Source organism: Buteo buteo, chromosome 8 (genome assembly GCF_964188355.1).
Source record: "Buteo buteo chromosome 8, bButBut1.hap1.1, whole genome shotgun sequence".
NCBI classification, from domain to species: domain Eukaryota; kingdom Metazoa; phylum Chordata; class Aves; order Accipitriformes; family Accipitridae; genus Buteo; species Buteo buteo.
Window position 1 is genome coordinate 6,633,824 of NC_134178.1, and position 23,986 is coordinate 6,657,809.

The window sequence follows — 23,986 nt, forward strand, 5'->3', positions numbered from 1 at the left end:
AGTGTACCAAGACACAGAGACTCTAGACACTGAATTTTCAAGAAAGGAATACAGATCTTTGGGGGGCAGTGCACTGTAGACCCAACACAAATGATGATTTAGAACATTTAGAACTAAGCTTTTACTTTAACTGCATAAGTAGAGGGGTTTTTAGCTATGGAGGGTGATGGATGAGTGAGAATTGTATAAAACAATTTAATTCAACCCTAAATATTTTGCAGTCAATTAATGACCTGGATTCCACTATTCACAAATAAGAGAAATGAGTGACATAATATATTCCTCTATCTTAATTCCAGCCACATAGGCTAATCTGTTCGTGACAGCACCGCTAGAACCACATTGAATACAAACCAATTCTACAATGAAAGTAATTTATTTAACACTTTTACAAAGCTAACTATGACGAGAAATCGGTAACCAGGAGTAGCCCGTTAACTGAAATCAATTCCACAGCTAGAAACAGAGATGGATTTGAACCACTGAAAACAAGTCAGGAGAAGAAGAGGGATAAGCTGTAGATTTCACATGGAGATCCACTTTTACGTTTTGAAGACCACCTCTCCCAAAACATCTTGGTCTTTAGAAGAGGGAGAAACACAGTCCCAGGACAGCATACAGCTATTAACTATGACCACTCATGTTAGAGTGGAATACGAGCAGCGTCTTCTGTATTTCTGTCCTAAAGACCCTGGAGAGAAATAAAGCTTGCATGGTACATGCACTGAAGAGCAAAGCATGCTTTCTGCATGTGTACCACACAGGCAGCCAGCAGGTATTACTGCTTACCAGACATATGTGATTTCCAATTTCAGACCAAGTATTCTGGTGTTATGCAGTTTTGTAGGACAAGAGTAATTTGTCCAAGATTTAAAGATCAAGGGGGTTTTGGTAGATTGATTGCTGAAATAAAAAGACCCTGTCCAAACACAGATGACGCATGAGGCAAAGTAAAACTTGAACCATAGCATTTAGGAGGTTTTCCTCAGAGTCCAAATGAAGTAGAGGGAGATTAGTACTTCTCCAGATTGTTTATGAATGTATGTTCACATACAACTAAAAATACTATTTATAGAACTGAAGTAAAAGGGAGCTAAAACACCATTAAAGTACACTCCACTGAACTAGAATTGGAGGAAAGACATCTAGATCATTCAGACAACTGAGCCAAACCTACCATTAAAAGCATCTGCTGATAGGTCGTATTTTCTAAACCCTTCATAATTCTTGTTGTTCTTCTGCAGACTTGCTCCACTTTTCCTTAGTAATTGCAAGCTTTGCTATTCCATAAAACAACCATTTCTGAGAAAGCAATGCTCTAGGAACGTGACATATCTTTAGATACAGAAGCAACAGTTACTCTTAGTTTTCTGTAACTATTTCTGTGACCATAGCAAGGCCTAACTGGCAATACATTTCAAATTAGCTTGTATCAGATGACTGCTGCTGGGGCTACTTCTTCATATATGGAACACCAAGATAGTAAATTACTCAAACTAAAATCTCACTATTGCCAAGTAAAATAAAATAATTACATCTTTCGCCTTCTGTCAAGCACTTCCATTATCACAGTCATAATAAATCTGCCTTTTTTTTTTCTTTTTGCAATAATATGATGTCGCTGACTCATTTTGGTTTTGATTCACTGCACTTCCCAGAGCTTTTCTTTGCTTTATTATTGCCAGCCCAGTTATCCCCCCTTCTGTATGCATATATTTTACTTCTGTCCTAAATATAATACTTCACACTTGTCTTGTAATTCATCGATCAATTTGAGACCATTTGTTCAAGGCTGTATTTCATTCTGATTCAGTCCTCCAAACTGCTGGACATCTCTGCTGTAAAGACACTGAGCACAAATGTGTGCCGTCTAAATCACTTGAATCACTATTAGAAAGTGCTCCAGACCATGGAAAAGTCGTGTGGGACTCCCTGTCGGACTGAACCACTGCTGAGCATGTTTTTCAATATTATGGTGGTCTTATTCAGATTATTTTACTCCTTTTTTTTAATGAGGACAATCAGATGGGACACAATCAAAAGCCAGACTAAATAGAAGGTTTATCACAGCTACTACTCCATTGTTGTCTATTGCCAGATAAAATGACAGATTATGGGATTGATTTAGTTTATTACTGGCAAATACAGTTCAGTAATTATCCTCCAGGAATGTAAAAAATGTTTAATCAAATTAATAGTTTGAGCTCAATTCTTCCTGTGTATTAAAGATAAAATTATTATATACTGCCAGGGGAGCCTCCTTTAAAGAAGTTAGTTAGTTGCTTTTTTTCCAGAACATTTGAGATCTTTACCATTCTGAAAGATAACTATTTCAAAACAAATTATAATTGACTTTCATAATTTGCTGACTGGATCACACCTCTTATCTTTGACCTTGCTCCTCTTCAATTCATCCAGTCTTGTTAAATTTGTGATTGCAATTAAAAACAAGAAAAGGCAAGCCCAGTAGAGGAAACTCCTCCATATATTAGGAACATAACAAAGGAGTCCAGCAAACAGTAATACATCTGCATCACTAGTTTGCGAAAAGGCAAAGTAAATTGAGGCAGAGAACATTTTGAGAAGAGGATGGCTTCTTACATTTCAATCCCTACTGAAACCAAGGGAATACAACTTGGACTTTTTTTTCTAATAAATCAGTCAACTGCATTCAGCAATACCTGAAACTTGTACTAGTTATCTTGAAAATTAAGCCTCAGTGGAGGAATATCAGTTTTTTTGAAAAATATACAGAACATATTTAGGTTTATAAATCAATAAAAATATTTAATTACCTTAGCAAACTGTGCATTTATCCATTTTGTGAATGTTTTCTTTTGAACATCTTCCCGTTCATCTGCCAGAGAAAAGTAAAGCATTTCATTAGAATTATTCAACAAAATAGTACAATATTATTGATTAAAGCTTCAGTCTTGGTTTCTAGTAAAGCTACTACTAGTAATTCAAACACATTCAGGGCACCTATTTAGATGTATTCTGTCCCTGACAATTACATCAACGTATTTTTGAAAGCCTACAGGTTCCCTTCATAGTCATGGTCTATATCCCTAGCTCATCTCACCCATCCTGTGGTTTCTTTTCTTCTGGAAGGGAATATGTTGCAGTAGGATCTGAAATATCCCATTCAAATTTTTAATTTCATGTAAGTATAAAGAAACGTGTTACACAATGGTTTTGGCAGCACGAAATTCTTCTACAGCACTTTTCTAAAAGTACTTGAAATAACAAGTGTATATGCCTGCCCTCAAATTTCTTGAAGAAGTGAAGTCTTCTGGACCACAATGATAGTTCTCCATTGGCAGCCCCTGCCATACCTTATGCCTTTTCTGCCTTGCAGCTATTTACCTGTCACAATTTGTTATATATATTTCCTCCAGTGGAAAAAGACAAAAACCCCACAGGTTTGTTCAGCCATACATGAAGTTCCTTCTCAATTCTTTGCTACGAAAAACATTGTAGAGGGAGATGATTACTTTAGGCCTTGACTTCTGTGTCTAAGTTTTAAATACAATCTTCATGCAGAATGGAACTGGACACACAAAGGTACAATTCTGATATATTTTATGTAGGTGGGAAGAGAAAGATGCCTTCAAATTACAACCTAATAAGCATTTGCTCAAAAAGATCTATTAGTCATCAGCCCTGAAATAATACAGAAGGGCAGAACTCTTTGTACGACAAAGTCAAACCAAACTAGAATTAAAGGGCATATGTGGAAAAGGCTGCAGAATGCTTCTACTAAAATAAAGCTCACTCAATGCTGCCTTTTGTTTTGCAGTAAAATTCTCTACACTTCTTAAATAAAACGGGATATTAAATTCCCATCTGAAATGTTCAGCAATTAATAATGTTAATGGCTTCAGCTGAATTTGGAAGGCAGGTATGGATGAGCTATATGAGAAATGCACAGCATTAATAATGTACTTTGCTTTCCCTCCCTCCACCCCTCCAACGAGACAAGACAAGGCAAATCTTTTTGACATAAATATATCTTTTGTTCTTAAAACCTCACCTCGATAGCACTTTAGAAGTGCCTTTTCACAAGAATGTTTTCCATTCTCAACAATACAATATACTCATGAAAAAATAATACTAGAGTTTGTAAAGCTACTATTTCATTATAAAAAACTTCTGCATACAGGAAGGAGCGTCTTCTAATTGCTTTCGGATGAACATGAGTGAAAAGATTGACAATGCAATAGTACTACTGGAAACATGCCACAGAAGTCAAGCATTATCTACATTCTGCCACTAATATAAGAGTATTTGCTACAATAAACTTTCTGGACTTCTACTACTATCTATCCCAAATAATACCGCTTCCTTCATCCCTTGGCTGAAAGTGATATTTGAATAGTTAGAGATTCATCAAAAAGCAACAGCATGTGGAGAAGATGCATGCTTTTGGTAATAAATGATACTAAAGCGGTTTAATTTTTTTTTCCCCACAAGCATCACCTCCCTCTTTGTTGACTGTAAGCCATTTGTTATATGAGTTTTGACTTATTCCAGCCATGTGCTATACAGAGAAGATGGGAGACAGAAGATGCATTTTTTTGGTGGAAGATACATATTCAATCTGGTGTTGTATTACAAACTTCTTCAGCAACTTCAAATAAAATATTACATTTAAATAGCTATTTCTGTTTAATCGTCTCTGATAAAAATGCCAAAGGCAACCTTAAAATGGGGTAGAAGAAGAGTATGTGGTATTTAGCAGGGAAAAGGAAAGAGGCAAAACTGCCTCTTCCAAACTGTTCAAACTTCCACTTTTCCACCCCAGGCTACTGTAATAGCATATTCAGTAACAGTGTGTGGGTTTGGTTTTGTTTTTCCACAAAGCTATATGCCAGAGATTTAACTGCTAGTCACCAATTAATTCATGTCTATTGAGCTACAAAAAACAGGATCTCCTGAGGAAAATGAGAGTTAAACCCACAATTTGAATGTTTGAAACTTATTCAAAGTTCAGGCAGTGCTCTGCTACCTTTGCAAACACAAATCTATTCCACTGCTGTTATCTTTACAGAGATCATTTCAAGCATTTTTATCTCTAGGTGCTTGCTCTGACAAGTTTATACCACAGCAATTTGTTCGTGACAGCCTCCTAACCTAAAAAAGAATCAGTCTTTTGGTTCTGCATGGCATGATTTCCCTACAGTAAGCATGATTTTTCCCCAAAAGTTGTTCTCCTAACCCAGATTTACAGAATGAACGCTCGATGTGGAAGCTGAATGAGATTTGTCTGGGTGCTGTAGAAATGGAGCAAGAACACTCATCTGGCACTTTCATAATGCTGTGTTCATAAGAGATCCTTCAGCAGGGAGCCGATGAATGCCCTTGCAGGTGTTTTTACTGTGAGTCAATAAGAATAATCAAATGCCCAGGCAGGTATTTCCTTTGGCTGTTCCAAGAGTAATATAGCATGTTTACTTCTTTCCTTTCGAGCTAGAAGAATTGCAGAATAGCATACTGTCTCTCTTCAGGTTAAATCTAAACATGAAACACTGCATGGATCCTGAATTCCTTCATCACAATAATAATGTGATCACTTCCCACAGCAAAAAAATCTGCTTTTCTCAAAATGCTGGACACTGAGTGGAACAGTCTTAACCTCCTTTCTGCAGGTTATCAACTCAGAAAATGCACATATTTAGGTCTATAGAAAGTGTTCCAGGAAAAAAATAGACTGACCTTTCAGATTCATCTGATTTTCATGCACTAGAGCCTCTAGTACCACTGAATAGACCTTGTTTTAACTGGAACACATTCACAAATGGATCTTACAATTCTGATATATTTCTGGTATGATGAGCATCCAGCTTTGCAACTGTGAATGCAAACCTCTTGAATTAGCTAACTGCACATTTGGCTTTAAAAGTATTATGCCAGGCTAGAGTTCATAAGAAATTATGGCCAGGAAAAAGTGCATTAGCTCAATGGAGCTAATCATCTGACAAAGGAGAGTTCTAAGATTTAATCTGGTGGCAAGGCTAATAGAGAGAAATGGTACACTGAAGAATGCTTAGGAGCATGCAATCAAGATTCAACAGAACAAAGATGCTATTATTAATGGCAAGTGGCTACCAGACAACTTTCCTAGATACTTAATAAAGTAGTTCACGTTTGCAACCTACTACTCAAAGTCCCTTCTATTTTCCACAAAAAACAGCATTATGTTGTCATCTCTTAGTAAACTACACTTATTACTACACTTATTTTTCCAAAACACACACCCACCCCCCAACTACCACCAAACATATTGAATAAAAAATGGCAACAGGAAAAAAAATTCTTTTAAAATATCTGGTATACTCTAGCCACTATTCTGAAAGCATACAGCAGTGTTAACAAGTCATAAAAAAAAGTTATACTTTAAAAAAAAAGTGAGCTGACAAATACCAAGCAGATTTTAAGTGAAGCAAGGTTCAGAAACATACAGTATATATGCCACTACATCATTCCATTTGTATGATATAAGCCATTCTCCTACAGAAAACATGGAGTGGGGGGGAAGGAAACTCCTACTTTTTGGTGCATCCTCCCCTATTTTTCTAGAGGATCTTCAGCCTCTATTAGTCTTGACACACCTGAATAAATAATACTTTCACAGATTCACAGAATGGTTGAGGTTGGAAGGGACCTCTGGACGTCACCTGGTCCAACCCCCCTGATCAAGCAGAGTCATCTTGAGCAGATTGTCCAGGACCATGTCAAGTGTATTTTTTAATATCTCCAAGGATGGAGACTCCACAGCCTCTCCTCCTATAGACTGCAACATCAAGACCGCATCTTTCCTACCCTCTGCAGTCTGCCTTCCACAGATGTGGGTAGTGGTTTCTGATGCAAGTGGCTTAGGAAACTCTCCTCAAGAGTAAGTACAGCCCAGTTTTGAAATTTAGAAGACATTCAACAAAAGTGCACTGGCACTTCAGGGGCATAAGCTTTAATTTGAAACAAACAAACAAATCATTGTCTTTAAAATGTCAATAAAGACATTACGTAGTATGTGTAGAGTATTTGAATCGCTGCAGAGACAGGCAGTGATAGGAGGTTCGGTTGTGTGATAGAAGATTTTATGCAGTCTTCAGCAAGCAGTTCCATCACAGGTTGGAACACAAACAGGAGAGGAGACTTGTCTTATTCTGTTACCCAGTGTTGCCTTGAGCTGGGTTAAATAATAATTGAATAGCTATGTTTTGTCTACCGGGAACTATCAGGAAGAAAAAAGAAAAACAAACAAACAAACAAACCCAACCAACCAAACAAAAAAACCGCAAACCAAACAAAAAAAAAATCCCAGCAAACAAACAAACAAGCAAGCCCCAAAGAAAAAAAGAATTCCTATATACTAGCTGGAAACTTTGAAACAATGGTTAAGGCAGGTGTCAATTCCTTCAGTCATGGCAACTGCAGGTTCATCAGAACACCGCACTTTAGAGAATAAAACCATCAAAATTGCCGTTTGATTTTCTAGCAGCCAAACAATGCATATTTAGAAAAGGCGAGGATTTGTTTCACTGAGTGGAAGTGAGTACCAGCAATGGTGGGAGCACAAGGAACAAAAGAGGCCACAGATAGACACATTATTGATACTCTGGCTCCATCGACTCACTATTCTTAGAGATTTCCAGCACATTGTTACAATACTCTGCCAGTAACTACAACCGCTGAGAAATGTTCCCTTCCCATTCTTGCTTATCTGAGGGGGGAAGAAGAAATCAATGCAATAAAATGACTGAATGATATTTGAGTGGACTAGCTTTGATTTTTAGTCATTGAGGTCATCCAAGACATTCACAAGCTGACAGGAAATACAATAGACTGCTTTGACAGACAACCGATGATTTTAAGTCTATTGCTCGTGTAAGGCAATAGGTAACATGCAGTTCTTTGTCCATCTTCTATAAATATACTGATGAGCAGTGTGTTGACTTTATCTGAATACTGTTAAAACTCCCTGTTCCCTATGCTACCCCTTGAGACTTTACTGTGGAACCTGTATCAAATCACCATAATCAGACCATCTCAGGCTTCTCAAAACACTGATGAACCTATTCAAAAGCTCAGCAGAAACGCAGCATCCAGAAAACCCTCATTAATATCTAAAGAAAAAAAGTACAACTCAAGCCTCTGAGAAATAGTATATCAACATTTTCTGAGGACATTTGGTACGATTCAAGGCAAATTTAGGAAAGGAGCAGGGGTATTACTATACTGAAAAGACTTAATCTCAACTCTGCTCCCCCCCAATCCCCTCCTTCAAATACAGGAACTGAGAGAGAGGGATTCCTTTTGCTGCTTAGGGGACAAAAGAAAGAATGGCTGTAAGACCCAATCTACAGGATTTCTATGGACACCATAAGCCTAGACTAAACCCCAGGCTGAGAAAGCCTTTTATTTTTCTCATTTCATTATGTTAGCTGGAATTGTTTTCTCATTATAAATGTTTACAGGAAACTGCTTCCTGACTTCTCACTTTTTTTAATTCTTTAAGGCATTACAAGTGTTTATGTAAGGTCTCATTCTTCCGACCTAACTTTGCCTAATTAGCTATTTAGGGAAAAACTACAGAGTGCTTTTGAGAATGAGTAAGTATGGACGTCATGGGGTAGAAAACGAGCAGGAACAGCACAAAGGATAGAGAACACAATAGAGTGCCAGCCTGGAACAGAAAGAAAGAAAAGAAAACAACAATAAAAAAAATAAGGAAGGGGTGGGGTGGAAGACAGAAAGGGACGGAAACACCTTTTCCCTGGTTTGGGGGGGAAAAGGGAAAAAGATTTATGGAGAAGTAGAAGTGGGATGGGAAAAGGCAGAGACAAACTCTTTCTGGAAAGAAAAAGTAATGAGGCATTGGTTGTGATATCTGGTAGCTAGAAGATCATATAGAGGGAAGCAGGGGATTTGAACAAAAGAACTACGCAAACATGTGCAGCAAACCAGCACAGTGTGGTCTGCCTCTCCAGGCCATTAACCACTTCCAAAAAAAAAAAAAGTAAAATTGACCAGCAGCCAAAAATACCAGGATAATGCAAACAAGCTACATATGATCCCTAAAACAATAATGGGCAGCTGTGAAAAGTACACACAGATCTAGGTTTGAACAAATTCATGTAATTTGCTGCATGTTTGTTAACAACATCACCCCCCACCCCCCATCATTTCTCAGCCCTTTCCCCTAAATAAATTGTAACAGGTACAACTCCCAAGACAAAAGCAGGAGCACAATTCCAATGCATTTTTTTAAAAAATAACAATAATAAAATAAACAGAATTTCAGTTCACATTTCCAGAACATTTTGGGCTATTCATGGGCTATTCAGCTCCAATTCATACATTGGTAATGGTATTCCCAGCAGTTGGCCTAGTCCTCCTCTGCTCTACCACATGCAAACACACTTTGGGAACTGATTGTACTTCTCCATGTCTATGGATTTGACCCAGGAGGAAGGAGCAGAACTGCTAATAGGCAGTAACCGTGGAGTAGCTAATGACTTAGCTGCATATGTTGCAAAAAAAAAAACAAAAACCAACCAAACAAACAAAAACAAACAAACAAAAAAACACGAAAAAAACCCCACCACTCCCCCAAAAAAACCCAAATCAGAGAAAGCATCAATGGAAAAAAAAAACAAACAACTACCTTCCCCCCCCCCCCCCCCCCCCCCCGAAAAGCTTCCTAAGACTTCCTTCCTTTTGATTTTGTATAGGAGGTAAGTACTCTTTGGAAGAGGGCCCTGTTTTCATGTCTCTCACCATCAGTGGGGTAAGGGCATGGGAGTGGAGTAGCAATGCTTTCTTCTCCCATCTCATGTAATACCCCACTGACTGCCAGGACACTCGCCTCAAACGCTGGTGACCCACCTTGCCTTAGGCTTTCAAGAATAAGGACTTGAAAGAGTCTTGAACCACAGTCTACCAAAAATACCCTTGTCTTCTAGTTATTGACAGCTTTGCAAACACAAGCTTTACTGGTTTTGTTTGTTGGTTTTCTAATGAGCAATTATTTTGGATGCAGGAATTTTTTCCCAAAGGGAAATCACTCCTAAAATGCAACCTAAAAAGCCCCAGTGTTTCCATACATCAGATTTCTCTGCAAAAGATAAATCACTTCTCAAAATTAAAGAACAAACCTATCTCTGCCTGAGAAGCTGGTGCTTAAAAGGGAAGGAGTTCAGCTTATGACTTAAGTTATATTTACATGGAAATATATAATTATTCATTTGGATATTCAGCTGTGCATGAGCAGTGTCCCCTTTATTATCTATTTTTCAAAGTCACATAAACATATTGACAAACGAAGAACAGGCTTAATAACATATTAATAGAAGCACATGCTATTTTAGCATCATACCATCATTATAGTAGTATTTTCTGAATACTGTAGATGATATATTACATCTTAAAATGAGGTAACATGTTGGTCAGAAGTGCTATACCAGCTGAAACCACTGCAGCATTCTGGAACTTGCAGAATATTGTATGATTTAACTATATTATCAACTTTTTGGCAGTCAGACACCAATGAAATCATGTTGCAAGTACATTGAAGTACCTTGAAAAAAATACCCATAAAGATGATTTAAAAGCATTTTTTTGTTAAAAGCAACAAAATGCATTTGCAGGATAAGTCTGCTCAGTGCTATAAACTATACTAAATTCATTAAAAATTCACAGAAAATTTGGGGAAAGTTACCAATATGACCAAAATGTGAAAGAGAAGTAGGAGGAGTTGACATATACTCTTCATCTTGTCAGATGAGTATATTTGGGGAAAATACCTTACTATTTCTTGATGGAGTATTTTGAACAGCAATTTTTATTTCTCTTCTTGTTTACAGATTAGGGAAGCACAAGTTAAATGCTGCTGACCCATCATGCAATGTTGCATAAAATCAACAGGTATGCCTTTTACCACATAGATTTACTACTACTATTATGATGATGATGATTATCATTATTATAGATAAACCCTATTGTAACTCCACAGTCCAAAGCTGCAATTTTCACCACAACTGATGAGAGATACTTCGATCCATTCATCTCCCAAAGACAACTAAGGACTTGTAAGGTCGGTTAGCAGAGCTTGAATTTGTTTGAAGGAACTACTACACATGATAAACAGATTAAATACATCTTGACTGTATTAACGCTGGTTGCAGATGTTCTTACTTTTAACCCATTTTTGTCCCTTCCCAGAGAAAATGGGAATTGCTAGCAGAAGAAAGAGGGAATCAGTATCAGCTTTTTTCTCCCCTCCTCAGAGCACATACGTATTTTCAGACACCGCTCCTTGCGGAGGAAGGACTGCAGCGTTAGGACAGATTGATAAGCCCGAGCAGGTAGCACGGCAGCAGCAGTCCCTCTGCGAGCCCTAACGTACAGCCAGCACCGGGAAAATCCTCATCAGTTAAAGACTAATAAAATTGGTTTGTGTACACAGCGCATTTAGTGACATCCCGTAATAAGCGTTGTTACTCCTCTGTACCAGTGATCTGAGAATTGCTGAAACTAATTCAAAGTGAAAGCAAGTGCTCTCACCTCGGCTGCTGTTACCAAGCCGGCTCGAAGCGAACCCCCAGCGTTATAAATGTTCCTGTCACCGCTGTGGGAAAAGTTACACACCAGAAAACAGCAGCACTGGCAGATCCTGTATTTCAGCAATGTCACCAAAAAAAAAAAAAAAAAAAAAAGAAAAAAAATCCCCACAAAATAAGAAACTTATTTTTGAAAAACTTTAAATGGCTCTAGCCTTTATGGTTTTCACCAGGAAAGGTGTCATATGCGCTTGAGGAGGAAAACTGTGATAAAGGAGCTGTGGCCAACAGCAAACTTTGCTTGCCAGGACAGAGAGGCTGTAGGTTTCTTGGGGTTTTGGTTGTTTGTGTTTTTTTAACTTGGGAAGGCAGATCAGCATTTAGTTGATCAGCAGGCTACCTCACAGTAAGCTGTGACAGAGGCACTGCGTGGGAGTATTATTATAACAGAGAAAAACTATTAAAAATAAAAAATTCAAGGTTATGTAACCAGACAAAATTACCCACAATTTTCATATTTATAACTTTTATGAAGAATACACAATTATTTTTGTTTTGTTCGGAAACAGAAGATAAATGCTTACTGTTAGACTGACCGTGTCTTTCCTTAGCTGGAGATTTTTACCATCTAGGTTTCTATTTATGTTCGAATATGAACAATAAAGGATAAGAGACCAAGGATAGTAAGGTTTATTCATGAGCCAGTCAAAGCAGCATATATCAAAAAGAGAAAATAGGAGCCCACAAACTTTCTGAATGATAGACTGTCGACTAATAACAAATGAAGCTGAAAGAAGCATCAGGATTTGAAATAGGTAATCAGAGTCTAAAATACGACACTAGTACCTAGTGTTTCGCACAAGCTCCTGATGTAAAAATGAAATTGCTGTACTGTTTTCAGCAAATGCCACCTAGTGATACATAGTTGCAAAGCTTGGAACGGCTTTGATTTTTATGTATTTTCTGCCAGCTTTTCTGATTTGCTCGTATGAAAAAAAATCAGACAAATGCTTTACATGGTTACAGGCCATCAAAATTCATGTCACACACATGCAGAATACAGACAGAGGAAGATGGGTTCACCATATGTGGTGGAACAACATTTGTTTCAGTTTGTATTAAAATATTCATTACAAATAACCATGCTACGTACACAGTGGTGGCTAGCGCTAGTCTTTAATATTTCAAGTTCCTTTTTTTGTTCCTCTGTCAAAAGCAATTAGAGAACAGGCTGTTCTAGTCTGCTTGAGCGACTGCTGTCTACTTTACTTCATCTGACCCAATTAGCGTCTGAGTTAATTAGTAGAAGCTGCCACTGAGACATATATCAGAGAAGTTTGCAATTAATGAGACCAAGGTGTTAATATGCAATTGTTTACAATACATGCACCCTGTTCTTACAGTGAAGATACTGTCATAGCAAAGCTGATAACATTTACTGGCCCACAGCTAGGCTTCACCTTATTATACACCATTTGTAAAACTTTGAAAGAAAGAAAACATGCCTTCAAGAACAGCTGTATAAATTAAAGGTAAGCGATCAGTGTTTTCCACTCCTGTTTTCACCTCACCTGAAGTAGCCAAAGTAATGATGAATGTGTCTAAATAGAAGTTGTGATTTATTTCATTCCCAGAGAACTATTACAGATTGTATGTTGTCAGGTCTCGGCTTCCTCTCACCATCCCCAAGCATCCCCCTCTCTCAAAGGCAGAAAAGAAAGGATAGTCAGAGAGCAAGATAAAGCATTTAAAAAGCCCCTGTTGATATTGATCAATTGGAGGGAGGAAAAAAGCTAACAGAGCAGAATTTAATTCCTCTAAACCCCTTCCCATTTCACAGCTACTTTATACCATTTGTAGTGGCTCAATTGTACAAGTGACTGAAGAATCTTAAATTTTCAAAAATATGCGTTAGGGTCTGAGTGTTTAATTGATTGGTATATGAAATGTGATTGTCTCGTATTACCCCACATTTGGGAAAACTGCTACTGTTTCATACAGGTGAAGGACAATACAGTAATTAGATAAAAGTCTAAATACCAGCAGTTGCTAAAAAAACTGGATTACAAAGCATGTTAAATGTGCGTCCCCTACCCCCATAATATCAAGCATTCTTGAAAGGAAAAAGCAAATCATTGCATTTCTAGACAGCTCATAAGCAACACCTTGCAACAAGCTATAATGTTTATTGTAGACTGCTCTTCCTTCAGATTCTTTTTGAAGCTTCTATTTTTTCATTTAATAGCTTAAGTTGGGAAGTGACTATTCAGCCCCTAGCACAAAGAAAACACATTCGAATGGGAAGAATGTGTGTGGGGAAGGTGTTTGCCTCTTTTTTTTTTACTAATATATTGAAAAATGAGAGCACAATAGAAATCAGTTTTATTCTTCATCTCAAACATGGTGGCCACCATTACAAAGAAAATTAACTTTTTAGTATTTTTAAGACTAAATGTATTAAAGTAAGAATTCAGCAATGTGCCCAGAGCCACCAATAGTTCCAACCCTTTTCTTCCCCAGAAACCAGTGGGGAAAAAAATATCCTTATATGGAACAGGCATTATAAGCTGTAGAAATTATGTCACTGTAGACAGGAGAAGCTCTTTAGGTGACGTACCATCCTTGCCTATCAAGTTAAACAGTGCGTAGCATTGGTTTCTGGTCCAATATCTGTCTGTCAAGTACTGCGTTCAGAAGTAGGAAGCCTACGATATACGGAGGAGGTACAGGATGCATTTCTTTTTAAGCAGTCAGGCATAGGTCCCACTTATGAACATTTTAAAGTCTATGGTAACACTGGAACAACATACTTTGCTATGTATTATTAAACATACATTTACAACTCTGCAGATACTTCTCAGATTATTTTTAAGGTGTCTAAGGAACTAACTGAAAGTAGTAAGGAAACCTATCCAAACCCCATCTACCTGGCATTAATGCATTGGCATCTGTTAAATCTGAATTCTCAGTTTGGGGCTGGACACAGAGTTCGTTCACACATGAGGATAAAGCACAACATCTTAAAGTTATCTTGGGAGGGTGGAGTAGAAAGAATTGGTAAAAATAAAAGGAACAGGGACACAGAGATAGCAAGGCAAAAAGAGGAGATACATAATTCCCTTATCCATATATTGAGGCATTTCTCCATGCTGGTGAAGGGGGAAAAGTAAAGGGGAGAGCAATTTTTAGAAACGTAACATCATTAGATTTTGTAACATCTCATTGAAATTATTAGTCCACATCAGAATAAATGAAGCACTAGTGAAACACTTATTAAAATCTGATTTAAGATGAGTACTGTTAATCTTCTCATTAAGTGGGCATTGTCTAAGGAAGTTACAAAAATATTTGCAATAGCAACATAGATTATTTATTTATTTATTTCATGCAGATCTCATGCCCTCCCAACTGAAACTAGGATTTTCTGCCTGCACCAGACACAAACATTTGAGATAACTAACACATTTGCTGCCTGTATGTATTCTGTGCATCGATCAGGGATTTTTCATTTCATACATCATTCAGAACTGCTTACAGTGAAGGATTTCATATCTATAACATTAAGTGAAGACTAAGAAATATTAGTATTGATGTTAGGACAGTTACCTATTATAAACATTGATTTTTATTTCAATTCAGTGCCAACTCATCAGCTCTACTGAGAGGACCTGCATCTCCTTAATATAGATTCAGTACAGAAAAAGAAGAAAAACATCTATTTGTCATTCTTTTTACAGCTGTTCTTTCCCAGTCTAGACAACTCAAGGCAAGTGTGACATTTCACAACATCATAAACTACATTCAAGAAACATATTGTTATTCTATTCCAATGTTTTTGCAACAGTAAAGAAGAGTAATTTTCTTTGTAGCCTAATGCCTTCTAGAGGCACCTTAATCAAATCGCATAGATATTTTGATCACATCCATCCTAACAGAGAAACAGAAGTGAACAGATTTTGGAACTGAAGTTTTAGCTTCTACCTTGGAGGATTGTACAAAAGACCAATTGAAAACATTCAGGACTGTACAGGGTAGAAAACACACAAGCCGGCAAGGGAGGGAAGGAAGGAAAAACACATCACAGAGAGACGCTGCCCTCCGCTCCCCCTGCCCCTGGGAACCCAAACCGCTCCTATCAGACCCCAGAAAAATGTCTCTTGTCATAGAGTGAGACAATGTTCCAGGCAATTCCTCTTTCACTACACGTCCCAGAGTCTCCCCATGCATTATGTTTAACTCACAATATTCAAAATGTGCACCACAGACGTTTCAATTCTGGAAAGAGGTCTTATATCTACTGATTTCCACTAGGAAGTAGTTGTCAATTTACTGCTTTGTTTGCATATACTTATATTGAAGCGTATAGGTATTTTTAAGAAAGTAATAATAGAAGCATAAAAAAAAAGGACATGCATTAGAATTTGAAAGATCTGAGCACGCACAAACGCTACTGAAGTCAGATAAAAATAATGAGGTGTTCTAAACCTTTGAAATAAAACTTGGAAATAGATTAGGATTTAATGGATGCTTTCCAAGACAACTCTATTTCTTCAGTTTATATCAGGCATAAGAAGGCAAACTTAAAAAATTAAAAGGAGAAAGCATGTGTATTTTATTAGTGAATATTCATACCTCTGGTAAATTCAGAATAAACATTTAATTGAACAATGGCAAAATGAGATGGGAACGGGAATGCCATACAATGCATGCACATGGCAAACAAACAACTTCTTCTTCTACAGAGCCTTTGTTTGACAAGGTTTGACAAGGCTTTTGTTTTGCAGGAACCAGAATTATGTGCATAAGGAGAGACCTAATTCTAACTGCATTTATATCCCATTCAGTAAGTTTTTCCAATGATCAGTCTAAAGTAGCAGCTTCTCAGTAGGAACAATGCAAAAGTAATATTTTAAATAGAAACAGAAAATATATGTTAAACAAATGTGAAAATACATGGATAGCTTATTGGGGGAGGAAAGAGAGAGGAAATGAGGCTACATCTCCAAAAACTACTGATAAAATCTCACCCAAGAAGCTCAGACTATTACATTGTGGCGTTGACAGCTACTAAAATACCTTAAGCTACAACCACTTTGAATATCCAACAAATAGTCAAACTTCAGAACAGCTAAAAAGTAAACTTAGTATAAAAAGGGAATTCCATATGAATTACTTTACTGTTATAACAGCTTTATTACTTTGCAATTCTCTAGTGGTTCAGTTCCATAATCTCAAACAGCTGCATCAAGCTGAATGAAATAAACCACACACCCAAAATGGAGCTAAGATTGAGTATGGCTCTCAGTAACCACACAACCCAAAAAATAAGAAAGGCAAATGAGACCACCGACAATGTCAGCTGACAAGCAGAAGTGCAATATTAAACAACAGAGCAAGGGCAAAACTTTCAGCCGCTTCAACACCAATGCTAAAATGTAAGCAGTAAATTAAGAGGGCTGAAAAAGAATTTGAGGAGAATTTGCATCCCTGCATAGGTTACACAAATCAGTAGTAAAAAGTACGTACGAAGCAGGAAGCCAGGTAGCAAAGCTGGTGGACGGGTGCTGAGGGATTACTAGGCCACTGCAGAGACACTGAACTTTGCATTGGTCTTTATTGCTGAAGACTCTGAGGAGATTCCCACTCCTGATACATTCTTTGTAGCAGGTACATCACAGGAATTGCATCAAGTTGATACAAACAGAGAGGAAGTATTAGGCCATATTAGTAAGTTATATGGCAATAAGTCACCAGGGCCCGGTAGGCTTGCTCAGACTTCTGAAGGAATCCCAATAAGAAATTGAAAAATAGCTGGCCAAGGCACATAACCTGTCATTACCAATGGCAGCTGAGCCAGCGGGGTGGTGGGTTGCCAGTGTAGAATCCATAAAAAGGGCTCCAAAGAAGATCCTGGGAACTATAGACTAGCATATTTGACTTCCATTCCTGTCGAGATGGAAGTGTCTGTTACGAAGAGTAAGATCACTGGACACGTGGATAAACTGGGAATGAGCCAGGCTGACTTCACAGTCAAGGGAAATTCAGCCCGCGACCTGCTGGAGTTAAGTGATGCTGTCAGGAGGTGCCTGTAAAGGGGACCCAGGGGACATCGTATCCATGGGTTCCAGCAAAGCCCTTGACAACGCTCCATGCCCAAGATTATCAAAGGAGCTAAATTTCTATAGGAGTGGAGGAATAATTTGTTTACAGATGGAAATCAGCTTTAAGAATACCTAGGAAAGAGTAAGGCTTAACAGACTTTTCAGGACGAAGACAAGGCAACAGCTGGGACCTCCAGGCAGAAGCAGAAGGCTCTTTCAGGCCATGAAATGCCTGGAACATCATCCAGTGGTGAAGAAGTCTTGGAAGCCCTCACAAAACTGAGAAAACCAGTAAAAAGACAGCCATTGACATTGAAGATGAAATGCTGCATCCAGGGAAAGTGTTCTAAACAGTGCCAAGATGAGGCCACGTCCAGAATAGGCAACTAAAAAAGAGGTCCTGGAGTTATCGTTGACAGTGCTGTGAAATCATCATCTCAGTGCAGAAAGCACATAAAAAAAAGCCACCCAACATGGGGGCGTTCCCACATGTGCTGTGAACAAAACAGAAGGGGTCATTTTGTTCACATGAATGTCTGATGTGCCCACACCTGACGGGCTGCATGCCGTTCTGGTCTCCCCATCTCCAGGAGGATCCAGCAGACTTAGAAAAGGGCAAGCGGAGACAATCAAGGGGATGGAGCTGCTGCTTTATAAGCAGATACTCAAAGAGCTGGGACACTTCAGTTTGGAGAGGAGAAGGCTCAAGGGAGATAAGATGGAGACATGAAAAGCATGAAAGGGTGGAATCTCCTTTAAAAACTTGCTGTACACGAACCAGGGGAAACTCACCGAAATAAGAACATGTTGGTTTAGAATGGATCAAAAAAGTACTTTATTCATTATTTATCAGCAAGTTCAGATAGCACTATACAGAACAGTTCAATGTGTCCACCATTAGAGAACATATTTCCTCTTCCCCTGCCCAGATCAAGTGTAATTCCTATTTTCTTCAAACTCCTTTAATTTACTAATAAGACACCTCCTTTAATTTCTTTTATGTTTTCACACACCAAAATTTGAATCTGGTTACCCGTTCTCTATATGGTTCGCACTTGCGCTATGGAACTCCCGAGCATACAAAATCCTTAGGCCAAATGTGTTAATGGATTAAAGAGGATTTATAAAAATTGATGGCGGAAAGGCATTCAGATGGATCTCAACACAAGTGTCCTGAGGCAGCGCTTGGCTTCAGTACCAACTAATTACTGATAGCCAGAAGCTGTGAGGTATTATCTCCTATGTACAGGATTCTTGTTTCACATGATGGCTAGATGGACCTTTAGGCTAATTCAGTGTGGATCAGGATTAAGAAAATTAGAATGAGTTCTGTATTTTGTTCCTTTTACTTTACTCACAAAAGAAGTATCCTCTGGCCAACACAGGGACCAAAAAGAAAGTATATTTTTGAGTATTTTGAGAAGTGAGGAATGAGCTGGCTACTCCTCTAATATTTGCAATGCCTAACAACTAATTTAGCAACCACATAAATAACGTCTATGTTATTTTGGTATTTCTACATCACTAATTGTCAGGCATTCTTCATCAGGATCATCAGCTTGATGACAATGACACACAGAGGTTAAATCACTTGGATATCTAATTAGCCATCAGAAATAATGCTTCTTTGACATTCAGGCTCCACCTAACATCACAGCAGAATCCAGAGAGTTTGTAACCAAATACTAGTTTTGAAAATTAAATTACTGCCATTCTTATAATAGAACAAGTAGAAAATCATGGGACAGGCAGCTAGAGTAATAAAAGTAACATGGAAAAGATTTCTAATTAATACAAAAGAACCTACAAAGGTCAAATTGACATGACTGTCACATTTCAATCAATGCAAATGGAACTCTTAAAATTCTATTCTTCATTTCTATTTTATTTTCCCAGTAAAAAGGAAATGAAGTTCATTTCAAGTCTTGGACGTTTTTCCTCCATTCACAGTTCAGTCTTGAATGGAAAAAGAACTTTGGGAATACGCAGTTCTCCATATTAAATTGTTTAACACCTAAGGAGACCACTGTGCATAAAAACTCATCCTATTTTCATTATTTCTGTTCAAACCATACTCAAATGTAATATTCAAAGTTATGAAGAAAGCTTAAGATAGCTTCTAAATTGTGTTTGTTCATATAATTGGGCATGCAGCTATTACGTAATAGAATAAAATGCAGATATTTGCCTCCTGCTAGGTTTTATACATTGTAAGGCACTACCCAGAACACAGACTGAACTTTTGGACTAAACAAAGGGAGCCTGTCTACTAACTTAAATGTAGAAAAACTTAATCAACATTTCCCATTTCCCCAGGAAGCTAGGTATGGTCATGAGAAAATAATTTCCAGTGCTAACAGCAAAAATAATCAAAGAACCATTTACTGAGGCAGGGGAAGAAGCAGGATACAGTAGTCATATGAATACAAAATTTAAAAACTATGACTATACTTTTATGTGGCTTAATTATCTTCAAGAAAAAAGTAGGGAATTGCACTTAGTAAAATTATTACAGTAAATGGCAATATGACTTAATTTTCAAATTTGTCTCTATAGAAATGCATTAACACTGTATGATAAAACTGTAAGGTATGAGATATTTTCATTCACAAAGTTTTTAAAATCTTTACACACAATTAGATGGATATTTGAGATTTCCAGATTCACTGTGAATAGTGAATAATCAGTCAGAGGAATACACACTAGCTGTTCTTATTTTAATTAGCTTAATGCTCTTTGCAATATTTTTTGTAATATTTGTCATCATTGGCTTTACCACATAAACCTCACACAAAATATGAGAATGACCCTAATGACATGACATTCAACCAACCTGTATGACAGTTTATCATCAGAACTGAAGTATTTTAAAAGTTGAAAAAGTTTATAGTCTCGGAAACAGAAACAGTTAACGTAATTCATCTTTCTTTTAGCTATTGATTTATTTAAATGGACTTGATTTAAAGCAAACATTTAAGGGTTGGCTGGCTTTTTTGTTTTAAAATGGAACAGATATACATCTACTGTTCAATGTACTGCACTGTCAAGACATTCCCCACAGCACTCCCGTAGTTTAGGGCTCTGCTAGAACATACACGCGTGCAAGAACCTGCTGTATATTTCAACTTTGAAAAATAAAAGTTAAAAAATACTGCATGGACAGAAAAAAAAAAAAAAAAAAGAAAAAAATACTTTCCTATTTCATGGATATTTGGCAAACAAGTCACCCTCCTGATTGGAAGGAGGGGAAAAAGCAGTGCCATTGCTTGAAATGATGCATGTTGCTGGATTACTATCATTAGTGAGGATTACAGTTTTGGCAGACTAAGCAACATAGATTGAAATAACTGTAGCAAGTATAATACTAATGCTAAGAAATAAGCAAATTACGGAATTATAGCCTGCTATCAGTTTGTAAAGCTTAATAGCTTTCCCAAGCTATTATATTTTTTTAACTTATATTTTCCATAGAACTGTACATCTTTGAAAATGTTTCTATACTTTAAGTAACATACAGTTATTAGGATTGCAGTAAGAGTAGCAGAGAAAACCACTCAAAAGTTGACTTTGATTATTACTGCAAGCCTTGTCAGAAATGTAAGCATTTTACAAGTTTAAGAGTTGAGATTAGATATTACTTTACAGAATAAATTATTACTGAGATGAGGTGCTGTTTTAGAGAATGAATTATTACTGCCAAAAACATTCCAGGTATTAACATTTTGTGCACTTGCTTACATCATACGATGATACAAAGACGAAAAACTGAAGGTGAATTAATTTTAATTCTACAAAATTAGAATTCAGCTAGACAAACTGATTGTTAATTAACACAGACTTTCTATGCACATTCAGAAGACTATAAAACAAAGACATCAACAAAGTGATTCAGAAGCAAATTACAACCAATAAAAAAAATCATCATGAGGGAATTTTCAAATGCATCCATATTCAAATTTTGCAGTATTTGTGTCAAGTGAAATGTATCTTAAGAGACTACCCAAGGAACCAATTCAAACACACAGACATACACGCATATACACACAGATATACATGTTTAAAGTACTGAAGTTTTTGCGGTGAGTTCTGACCTTCAGATGCATCAGAGTGCTCTGTGACTGATTGGTTGTGATAGAAGCCAAATAATCACGCATATGATCTTCACCTGTGCAAGTGTTCAAGCAGCCACATCTCTATATTACTGATACACTAACATAGCTTTCCACATATTTCTGAAAGATGGCACATACATCCAATGATGTTTGATGACATTTATTAAACTCTTCAAGCAAGAAGTGTTCTCCTCGCTTGTAAGTACTTATGAAGATCGTTTTCAATTCTAATGACACTAAAGTGAGCATTAGATGTGATTCTTGTTCCTTAATCCATGATTTAATCTAGGAACATAAACTTTAACCTATAAGTGTAAGGAGCTCTTTTTAACTTTATACTATATATTTGATTGCAGCTGTCTTTTTTTTTTTTTTTTCAATGTTATTACTAGCTGTCATCTTCACTTTAGAAATTGCAATTAGGCTTGATGGTTAAAATGCATGAACTACATTTCTGAGAGCTGTTATATGTGACAAAGGCTGTAGATTGTGTGTTTCTTTCTTATCCCTGACTAATTTTTGACAAACTACTATCCTCAACCATTGAGATTAATTAGTGCCTCTACATTTTTCTGCAAAACGTACATACAAGGTATAGGAGACCCACAATGAAATAGCCAACTATCAACAAATATTTCAAGTAATGAGCCACAGCAATCAGGATTTTTGGGTTACTCTGCAAATGTAATCCCAGCAGAAATTTTTGAAAATGCCTGACCACTTAGCTGAAGACTGAAAATGCCTGAACATTTTATGCATATATTGTGTTAATACATAATATGTATTAACACTCCACCTTTAACACTTCAAAACAGTGTATCTTGCTTTATATTTTGCACCTTACTGAAAAACTGCTGCTCCTGTGAGAAGCCACATAAGCACTGCCGGCTCTGCCACTTCTGCGTCTGCACATCTAAACCACCGTGCACAGCGTTACAAAAAGTCTCACCACCCAAAAGGTATTCCAGATATATACTGAACCACAGCTAACTTACAAGTGCCCAGAACAAGTCCACCCACTTTCACTCTTTACAAGGTGGGCTGGCATGCTGGTATCTCTGCTGCCCTTCTCCCCAAACCTACACGTACCTGCAAAATGTGCCAACAGAATCCAGAGTGCTCCAAAATTGCACCGATTGTGCAAAAGACATTTACAAGCAAGTCATAAAGTGAAGATAATATGAACAGAAACATGGTAAACCAAGAGATAAGCCCCAAAGAAGTACATGCAAGAATCTTGGTTCTTTACCTCCTCCTACCCCAAATTAAAAGCAATTCAACTATCTCAAATAAAAAAAGAAAGAAAAAAAATCCTGGTCTGGTCTGTCTTCAACTTATTTTCAATGAATTTATCAGACTTTCAATCAAAGTCCAAAATTACATGGTGCATAGCAGTGTGGATTTGTGTATTTTCTCCCTTTTTTTTCCCCTCTTCCTCCTTTTTGGTGTAGTGCAACACTTTTCACAACACCTTTACATTCAAGCTGAGCTACCTATCCTGAAACCCTCAAGGAAGACCTAGACTCTAGTTTGGGCATGCTGCCCTTCCTAAGGTTAGGAAGGTCTTCTCGTATCGCTGCTGGTGATCCACCTGCTGAAGCAGCCAGCAGGATGGCTACTGGTCCAGAGCTTGCTCGTAACCACTTGCTCACATCTGAAGAAGTGAAAAAGCTTTCGCATTGGTGGGAGAGATGTACAAAAGTCATGCTGGGTTTTTGTTGTTTTGTTTTGGTTTTTTTAACTTAAAATTTAGACAAGGAAATGGCATTTTATTCTTAATTTACATGAATAGTTATTAACAGAGTTGCAAACAAGACTGCGTAAGGCTATGCTAGTTCATTAATTAAATGCATGGAAACACCTCTAGTCAAAAGGTGAATCCATATAGGTGAATCTATAGAATTGCTATTAAGGAGAGGAATTGCTGAAAATACAATTTGTTCTTTTATAGCAAGTAAGGAAACCACCTACTGATTCGAAGGTTATATCTCCTTTGTATAGAGAGTACCATTGTTATATTTAATTAATACAACGAAATTGCCCAGTCTATTCTATTAGTTGCTTAATACAGTTAGAATGAAGAGTTAAATAAGTACACTAAGCTCCTTACAAAAGTTCAAAAGAAAATGAAAGAGTAGTGACATTTCTTGACATCATAAAGCATTTTTTCTTTTATTTTATTCACTCCATTTCAAAACTTCAGTTTGATGAA

The 23,986-nt window shown here is 37.2% G+C and overlaps 1 protein-coding gene across 10 annotated transcripts in view; it reads right to left on the minus strand.

Moving 5' to 3' along the window:
• The window catches only part of DMD (dystrophin), a 1,298,312-nt gene that overhangs the window by 997,623 nt on the left and 276,703 nt on the right, over nt 1-23,986 (minus strand). For all 10 annotated transcript variants that reach the window (XM_075033523.1, XM_075033524.1, XM_075033521.1 and 7 more), the window contains exon 2: nt 2,796-2,857. In XM_075033523.1, the coding sequence (XP_074889624.1) occupies nt 2,796-2,857 (62 nt within the window). The remainder of the gene's footprint in view (nt 1-2,795; nt 2,858-23,986) is intronic.